Here is a 9520-nt window from a genome sequence, read left to right on the forward strand (position 1 = left end):
CCCCCACAGCTCCGTGTGGTTTCATGCCAATATCGGCTATTTGGGGCCGTGTCGTTTCATGCCATTATCGGCTCTTTGGGGCCGACCCGCGCAGCGTTGCGCGCTATTTGCGCCGGGCCGGGCGGGCCATTTTGAACTGACCAATGGGAGAGCGGCGTGAAGGGGAAGGGCGGGGCTGCGTGCGCTGCGCCTGCGCGGAACCAGCGGCCGTTTGCGCGCTGTGAGGAGCCGAGGTGAGGCCGCAATGGGCTGGATCGGATCGGGTCGGTTCGGTTCGGTTCGGTTCGGTTCGGGATGGGAGCGGGGTTTGATGGCTGGGAGGTGGCTGTGGGGATGCGGTGGAGCCTCTGGGCCCGCTGCTGGGCTCGGGGCTGCGTTGAGGGGCAGCCAGCGGGTGTTGCGGCCTGCTCGGCCTTCACTCAGCCTTCCCTCAGCCGGGCCCTCACGCTGTGCCTTCATCTCGCTTAGATACGAGATCTCATCGTCTCTCTCTCCGTGACCGTGTTGCCTTCCTGAGTGAAGAACAGTTCTCCGTGCTGTGGCCTCGAAAGAGGGAAGAAGCCGTGTACTATGAAAACGGTACTGCTGGGCTCCGTGTCCCGCTGTGTGCTGGGTTACTGGGGCTGTAAAACACTTGTTTGATGTCTGTGTTATACTGTGAGATCTCAGGGGTGGTAGAATTGCTGAAGTACCCCGTGTTGAAGGTGGTATCGTGGTTCTGCCTTTACTTGTATGTCTTCTCTACGGGTTATTTCATGTGCTCTGAGCTTCTATGGTGACCACAGCACTCACAGTTTCTGTCAGTCCAGCTTTATTTCTTGAAACAAGCAGAGCTGTACATGTCCCTTGTTTTCCCCCTCTTAATTAAGCTACGCTGGAGATACACGCATACATATATATGCTCATTTCTTGGTTCAAAAATAGCTTCAGGAGTTCAGGTTCCTCTGCTCTTCCTGAAGTTCTTGCTGATTGTTTTGGGGTGGTTTGTAGCTCTTGTCTCATTTACCTGCTGAGTTTCTGCCACAAGTGGCCATGGTTCTTAGTGAGTCTGCTTGGATCCTCCTGGTTCTCCATTCCTTGCTTTGCTGTCTTTGCACACCCGTCTGAAATGGATCTCGCTAAGACAGGTTTCACTGTTTAAGCCTTTTCTGAATAAAGAAATGTGCTGTTAATGCTTAGAAAGCATTTTAAAAGGCTAAAGCTATGTAGACAGCATGGTGAGGGGGAACTACGTAGCAATATTATTTATCTAAGCTTACAGAGAAACAGAACAAACATCTTACGATTATTATCCCATGCTGTATTTCAGTATTTGATATTTAAGTTAAGAGTTCTCTATGTGAAAAAGAGTTAAGGGCTTGGACTGTGATAAGTATCTTTACTATTAGAGTCGGTGTTCCACGCTCTGTGTGAAGGTTAGCAAGCTTTCTGGGTTTCCTTTAAATGAATCTTAAGATGTATCAGCCTGCCAGCTCTCTGGGTTTATTTTCCCATTGTGACTAAAACGCCATTTGTGCTCTGTTGTCAGATGACGGGATCAAACGAGTTCAAACTCAATCAAACTCCAGATGATGGGATTTCATCGGTCAAGTTCAGTCCAAATACGTCTCAGTTTCTGCTTGTTTCATCCTGGGACACCACCGTCCGTCTCTATGATGTTCCTGCCAACAGCATGAGACTCAAATATCAGCATTCAGGAGCTGTCCTTGACTGTGCTTTTTATGTAAGTGTGTGTGAGGTTTGTTTTTTCAATTGTGTTTTATGGACTTACAGCGTATAAAAATACATGAGAAATTGTCAGTTCCTGAAATTAAAGGGATGGTTCCAACCAAGTAACTTTTGTTTTTTACACTGTATTGTGACACATCTAAGGTCCCTCTAATCACACATCTAAGGATCTCTAAGGCCCCTTCCAACCCACACGAGACTATGATACTATGATACGTCCTCCGGTATCTGAACTTGATAAGTTACTGAATGCTTTAGGGATCAATTCAATCTTTAATTGTGCTTTTTCCACCTGCATACAGAGTGTGGTTTAAAATACAGATTCTCACATGGTTTCCAGTTTTCCCCCAAACTCTTAAAATCGGGTCTCTTTCTGTGCCTGGGAGATTGAAGTTTCCCTTCATGCTGTACGTGTACACATGTTGTGAAGGGATCTTTTTTCCTTTATAGGACCCTACTCATGCCTGGAGTGGAGGATTAGATCAGCAGCTGAAAATGCATGATCTTAACACGGACCAAGGTAAGCACATTGAATTCTGTGACTGGTTTCTTTGAAGCATCTGAGCTCCAGGTATATGTACTTAGAGGAATAGAACTTCCTAGCTTTTCAGGTGGTGAGTATTTGCTTTAAGCAGTAGCTCCTTAGTTTAAGTTGTCACCACTGGCACTCAGGAGTCATGCAGCCCTTTCTGATTTCCCAGAGCACTGAACAGGACAATATTTCTTATTGTATAATTAAAGATTGTGCCAGAGCACTTCTAGCAGAAGGGCTGTCTCCTTTGCTGCTGAACTGAAAGCTTAAGCGTTTATGGTGTCAAGTATTACCTGATGTGTTTTGCACATGTATGTTTTTCCCTACCTAATTCTAAGGTAAAAAGGGAAGGAAGCAGTTACCCATCTTGCTGGTGGTTTAAAGTTTACTATGCTTGTCTTTGCTTGTGCTTTGTCAGACTTCTGCACCTAATAGTTCATATTATGGCATGTTTGTCCTACAGTAATGTGTATTTTTAAGTTGATTCACCACACTCTGTTTGTGAATCCCATACAGTTACATTTGGTTGTACTTCCTTCCAGAAAACCTTGTTGGTGGCCACGATGCACCTATCAGATGTGTCGAGTATTGCCCAGAAGTGAATGTCATGGTGACTGGCAGCTGGGATCAAACAGTCAAGCTGTGGGATCCCAGAACCCCTTGCAACGCAGGAACCTTCTCTCAGCCTGAAAAGGTACGTAGTGGATCCAGGATCCCAGGTAATGTGTTAAAGAATACAGCCAGGGAGTTGCACATGTAGTTGAAGAGCTCATCCTGTATGATTGTGGTGACTTCAAAAGGGGACTTGCGATGCTTTTTAAGGTATAAATGTTGCATTTTAAAATAGCAATCAGGATATGTTATGAATTTAGGTGAAGGCTCTGCGGTTTCATCAATATTACTTAATTCTTAACAGCTGTGATGGGTGGAAGAAAATCTTCTGATTTAAAACAAGTTTGAGGAGGGTGGTTGCTGATAAGCCATGCTTTATCTTGCTAATTCTTGGCCTAATTGTTTTAGTATGTGCTGCTAGTGATTTCCCTAGGCATTAAGGTCTTTAGATATCAAATCCTGGCATTTGTAAGGTCCGATTGCTTTGAAATGTGCCTAGAAATAGAGCAAGAGGCCAATTTTCATTGCCTGAAATAATATTTCTTTTTGGCTTGTGTAGGTAGGTCGAATGGAACTGCTTGTTTTGTAACACTTAGTGTTAGAAGAGTGTCCAAACTGACCCAAATCCTCTGTGCTGAGACCAAGAGGAGTAAATTAAAATGTAATTTCTTGAGTTTTTCCTTACACATTATATGGTTTGCTGATCTTTATGCTGCTTAGAGTGGAATCATTGGAACGAATTATAGAAGGAAAAATTCTGCATGGGAATATTTTTTGCCTTTACTCTTTACAAAATGTCACCTGGCTCTGTCACAATATGCTATCGAGTCATATAAACCATCACTGCCTTCCCCATTGTGACTAAATAGCTATTACTTTTGTCACAATACAGCAGAACCTCCTTCTGACAAGGCCTTTGTTCAGAATAAAGTAATTGCATTATTTCTAGTTTTGATTTATCGTTGTATGTAGCATGTAAAGAACTATGATAAATTGCTGACAGAATATCATATAACAGACAGACACAGTGAATCAAGCTGCTTATAGGTTCAGCAAGGTTCATTATGTCATTTTTTTTTAATACTGCCTTTGATAGATGTGTACACCTACTCAACTGCATGACAATGGTTTCATTTGATTTATGATTGTGTGGTGCAGAAAGAATACTCGCTATACAGGTGTGACATCAGTTTGTAAAGGAGATTTAAGGTATTTAATGCTCTCATGCTTTTGTTTCTACATGTGCACAAACAGTGTTCAGCACTTTTGGATCAGTTTAGCTTCAAGTCTTCTCCCACTTCTTGTACCTAAATAGGATTTGGCACTGGGATCATCAGATCTTACATGAGCATTTAATAAGTCATCAGTCTTGAGAGGGGAATTGAATGCTGGTGTTTTGTTTAAAGCAGGAATGCCTGCTTAGTGAATGTAGGTTGGTTAAACAGACAAAGGGTTTTGTGTATGTGGAGCTGTGAGGTAGTTGATAGCTTTGTATTTTTTTAATAATAAATTGATTTTTGGAAAACGAGAGTTTTGCCTGATAAAGTTGATGAGACAAGTTTGTTTGTCTAATATGCCAGGGTAGTCTTACTACATCCAAGCAGTTGTACTGTTTACAAACTTAATCAGAGAAGCAGAATGGGAAGCTATGAGCTTGAGTACAAGCACTTGTCTAAAGTAAATAGAGCCCTTCTGGCAGGGTACCAAATCTTTTTTTATTTAATCTTACTTGTCATTCCTCTTCTAAAGTATCTTCAGTAACTGTGTCAGCTCAGTGGCTGGACAGCTGGAGGTAGTTGGACCAACTCTGTGCCCTCTTTCTCTGTTGCTTTGTACATATTTCCTTCTTGCCTTGAACTGTCAATGAATTTAATGCTTGAAATAATTTTTGAGGAAAACTGGAATGATGTTTATTTCCATTTTGAATCATGCATCTATTTTTATATGATACCTGTGTATCATTTGGTATGTGAATTAATTCCAAGGAAGGAAATCCCCAGTGGGGAATGCTCTCTCCAGACTGGTAATATAATGAACGTTCTTGATACTTAAGATTTTATAAGAGCATGTTTGTACTCAAATCTTTTTGTTAGTGTTGAGTTTTGTAAGTTAGTTTTATTATGCTGCCTTGGGCTTGGTTTTAAGGTATATGCTAGGGTGCTAGGTAAGAGAATGCTACGCAGGTATTTGGTCAGTAACCAGCTGGATGCTGCTATAGTTTACCCCAAATCTGAGTTACAAGTTGAAGCAGAAGGGAAATCTGGGGCTGCAGCCTTAGTTACAGATATTACTTGTTGCAGGCTGCTGACTCTTATTTTGTGCAATGAACATTTAGATTAATATGTGCTTAAAACTGTGCTTCTTTTTGGAAGGTGTACACGCTGTCTGTGTCTGGAGATAGGCTGATTGTGGGGACTGCAGGTCGCAGGGTGCTGGTGTGGGATTTGCGCAACATGGGTTACGTTCAGCAGCGAAGGGAATCGAGCCTGAAATACCAGACCCGCTGTATCAGAGCATTTCCAAATAAACAGGTATGGGAGCAATCTCAATGATTATATTTCTGTAAGAAAAACTTAAAACTGTAAGAGTGTAGACTAGCATGCGTGGTGGTGGTGCAGACACTGGGGGACCTCCTTGCTTGTTCTTAAGTGGCATGAATGATTTTTTCCACTTTCAGTTTTAGTTATGGTAAAACAAATTGATCTTCCTGATTATATTCTGGATTTTGAAGAACCTTGATATAGCTAGAGATCATTATAATCCTTTTTTGAAATGCTCTATTATGGGCTTAACTCGGAAGGTACAATAAAAGCATCTCAAGTTGCTGTAAGTCAGGGCTGTAATGAACTGCATAAGTGGATGATACCCCTTATAATCAGTGCTGCTGATATTACTGTTTCGACTTGAAGGGTTTACTTACTGGTAAACTGACTAATATAGTTCTGAAACTAAATAATCCTGTATTTGCAACGTACAGGCCTAGGGGAATAAGTGTTCAAATGTCTGGAGGAAAAAAGCCATTACACCTCCCAGTCAACTTGAATTTCCCCTCACAAAGATAATTAAAAGCCCCAGTGTTAGCTTGAACTTAGGTGCAATGAAAACTTTTGGGAAGCTTTATTTGAGTTGCTTCTTAGAGGCAAATAATACTTCTGATGCCATAGATCAGTGGTAATGACTTGTGCTTGCGTACAATGAAGGCTGTTTATGTTTATTTTAATTTAGGGGGGGGGGTATAAAGTAAGTTGTATGGCGATCTTTTTCTTCCACTTACAGACTTCTAAAATGCCTGTCTACCGTTTTGTTGCTAGGGTTATGTTTTAAGTTCCATTGAAGGTCGTGTTGCAGTGGAGTATTTGGATCCGAGTCCTGAAATACAGAAGAAGAAATATGCATTCAAGTGTCACCGTTTGAAAGAGAATAACATTGAGCAGATTTATCCAGTTAATGCTATTTCTTTCCATAATGTCCACAACACATTTGCTACAGGTAAATACTCATTTTTTTTTTTATTAACACTTGCATTGTTTTCTGTGGTTTGTGATTTGGACAGGTCAGCCTTTATTTCATACGTCTTTCTTTTTTAAGTCTTTTAAATTGTATTTGTTGCTTTGAGCTCTGGGGTTTTTTAATTATTGGATGCAGCAGGAGTGAATTCCTTTATCAGACATAGGAAATACTCACTGTGCTTTCAGTGAACGATGCACCTCCATGTAATCCTGTTGTTTTGACTCACAAAGTCATTCCATGTAGCCATACAGTCTTTAATCTCTTTACCATCCCTTTTCCACCACTGTATCTATTATCATTCTCCCAAGTATAACTTGCAAACAATTTCTATAAATTATTTTTCAGGCGGTTCTGATGGGTTTGTAAACATCTGGGATCCATTTAACAAAAAGCGGCTGTGTCAGTTCCATCGGTATCCCACAAGCATAGCATCACTTGCCTTCAGCAACGATGGAACCACCCTCGCAATAGCTTCCTCATATATGTATGAAATGGATGACATTGAACATCCTGAAGATGGTATCTATATTCGCCAAGTGACAGATGCAGAAACAAAACCTAAGTGAGTATGCATCGCCTGTGTTTGAGCCTTTCTGAGCGTTCATCCCAGGATTTTATTAATTTTCCTAAATTCATGAATAGCATTATTGATGCCAGTAGATAGCGCAGCTTGACAGTAGGGTTGGTTTTGATTTTATCTTGTTCGCCCAAGCTTTCAATATCCGTAGGTTGATAGACGTCTGATGGATAAAATTGTGCCTAGTTGTTCAGCAGGAGAAGAATGTCAAACTCTTATCCTTTTTGAATAGGTGCTATTATATGAAGCTGTGGAGTTATTGCTAGCTCATTGCTTCAAGAATTAAGTGAGGAATTCAAGAATAATTCATTTGAGTAAATGTCACCGTGTTTGGATATTTAGAACTTGGAATTAATGAAATTTGTACACGCTCTGTGTGCACCCAGCTGTTACAGAAGGGGATGGGTGTGTAAAACTGAGGGCTGGCTTTCTCACTCGCTGTGTGTTGGAGTTCACAGCCCTCTGATAACACACTTTTCTGTCTCTGTTGCTATCAAAATGAGGCAAACTGATTTATGGGGTGGAAGATTTCGGTTAAGCTTGTTTAGGCATGAATGTTACATTAAAAAACAGTGCAGAATTGCACGGGTCTTCATCATACCAGCTCAGGAGTAGCAGTTTTTATTTTCAAATCCTTGTGGTTTGTCAGTGTTTGGTTTTTTTTCTTTCTTTTATTACTCAAACTTTTTCCCCTTTAACTGAGATGACCAGTATTTAGCATCTCAGATAGCTTTGCAAGTAAAGAAGTGATCCAAATTATTTTTAAACCACAGCCATTCTTTCATTCCCTTAAGTGACTTGCATGCTGCTTTGCAGCTGCCATTTCCTCACAGTGGAGATGTGAGGTGGAAGTTACAAAGGAATAAATGCATCGTCTCTTATTTGGAGATGATTTAAAACAGTCTCGTTACTCATGGGCAAAGGAAGACGTAACTATATCAATATTTATTTCTATGTCTTCCTCGTTTATAAAAGTCCAAGGCTGATTTTTCTTCAGTTATATTAAAAATTAGGTTGTGCTTGTTACATATGTTTGGGAGGAATTAAAGAAAAAAAAGAGGTGATAAAAGACTACTTGCTGCTGTTGGTTTTGTAATTGCAGGAGCTGCTTTCAGTGATTCTCGTTCCTTGCTAGTTATGATGGCTAATTCTGTAGATGCTTCATTCTGCCGTATGAGGAGGTTAATCTACAATTAAACAATATTTCCTCTTGGCCCTCCATTATTTTCTGAAACAGATGGTTCATCATTTCCTGGGCTGTTAAACACAGCAAGGTTAAGGTTAGACTCTTGGGAATCAGCTAGTTTTGAATCTTATTAGGCTGTAGAAGGAAAACTAATAAGAATACTCCTTAATATCATTTTGTGACTGTAAACAATTATTTATTAGCAAACAATTGATCCCAGAAGGGCAAATTGTTTGAGTCAGTAATGAGCTGAGAAAAGACAGAACATATCTGTGTATTTGGAAAATAATTGTAACGTAATTGCAATGCATTTAGACAGGCATCTTTTTGGACCTGTTTCTATCTTTAAATGAATTTCTGAAATCATTAACAAGGTTTATATGCTTTCTTGACATTTATAAGTTGCTTGTGCCAACCTTAGTGCACTAAGAATGATGCATATATTTCAGTGTTGCAGTAGTGTGAGTCATCTCTGTTGTAGTCTAAAAATAAATTGCTTGCTGCTAAAGCTACTGGTCTTCTGTGTTTTCATAGTGATCTTTGAGCATTTCTGTACAGCACATCCTTAAATGGAGCTGTATGATATAAGCTTAGCATCAGGCTTTTGATTGCTGAGTATTGTATTGGTAGGAGTGAATGTGGTTTGTCTACATGTTTCTGCACTTTAAAATATCGAGTGTTTTACCTGTTTATGATTAGTGTAAAAAAAGCTTGCTGAAATGCAGTCTATTTATTTCAGGTCTACTTAGAGGAGAGATATCACTGGCCGTCTGCAAGAGTTGCCCACCTGTTCCTAACAAGACTAAGATGAAGTAATAGAAATGGGAAGACCAGCCTGTGTTTAGATGTTATTTTTAACTAAAAACTATTTCTTTGTATATAGTCCTGTGTCTTAATCCACTGTTACTTTTCTGCTTACATACGGTCTCAGCACTATTGCTCAACTAGTTCCCTCCTGTAGGTAATTTTCTGTATATCTTTATAAACTTGCAACAATTTTGTAGTATTGTTCATAATGGAATCTTGTAGTGGTCTCATAAGTGTTCAATAAATATCCTTAGATTTTTGGAAATATTTTGTGTAACGATCTTTTTTGAAGCATACATTAAGACTAAAGTTTTAACCTACCAGAATTCTTGAGTTCCAGTGGTTGGATTCACACTGTATTTCCAGCTTCTGCTCTGAGATATCATTGTCTGTCCATTCAGTGGGAGTACTGTATTGCCTTTAAGGAAACAAACTTGCCGACAACAGAAATGGTAACATATCATTCCAGAGAAGGTGGAAGTGGAGAGGAAGCTGGACTCTGCAGGAAGCAACAAGCTTAAGCTGTTATCAGGTAGAGATAATGGCTCTTTTTTTTTGCTTTGAGAGT

General features: G+C 40.1%; 1 protein-coding gene across 2 annotated transcripts; it reads left to right on the forward strand.

The window, feature by feature from the left end:
* The first annotated feature begins 194 nt into the window (after positions 1–194).
* On the forward strand, positions 195–9217 carry BUB3 (BUB3 mitotic checkpoint protein). 2 transcript variants are annotated; one of them, XM_085555359.1, is made up of 9 exons: positions 195–263; positions 469–579; positions 1529–1723; positions 2179–2248; positions 2803–2954; positions 5245–5403; positions 6184–6361; positions 6728–6944; positions 8885–9217. In XM_085555359.1, exons 2-9 carry the CDS (start codon positions 571–573, stop codon positions 8892–8894), a joined length of 990 nt encoding a protein of 329 aa, XP_085411485.1. In that variant the 5' UTR covers positions 195–263; positions 469–570; the 3' UTR covers positions 8895–9217. The 2 variants fall into 2 exon arrangements, with proteins under 2 accessions (XP_085411485.1, XP_015723102.1); XM_015867616.2 differs by having other exon boundaries at positions 195–233.
* The last annotated feature ends 303 nt before the right edge of the window (positions 9218–9520 follow it).

The sequence above is a fragment of the Coturnix japonica genome, chromosome 8 (genome assembly GCF_054131305.1).
Source record: "Coturnix japonica strain WE chromosome 8, WE-NBRP24, whole genome shotgun sequence".
Classification (NCBI taxonomy): Eukaryota; Metazoa; Chordata; class Aves; order Galliformes; family Phasianidae; genus Coturnix; species Coturnix japonica.

Coding starts and splice junctions, on each gene's coding strand:
- BUB3 (XM_085555359.1), top strand. Junction 5,404..6,183: donor GAGCATTTCCAAATAAACAG/GTATGGGAGCAA, acceptor TTTTGTTGCTAG/GGTTATGTTTTAAGTTCCAT. Junction 6,362..6,727: donor CCACAACACATTTGCTACAG/GTAAATACTCAT, acceptor ATTATTTTTCAG/GCGGTTCTGATGGGTTTGTA.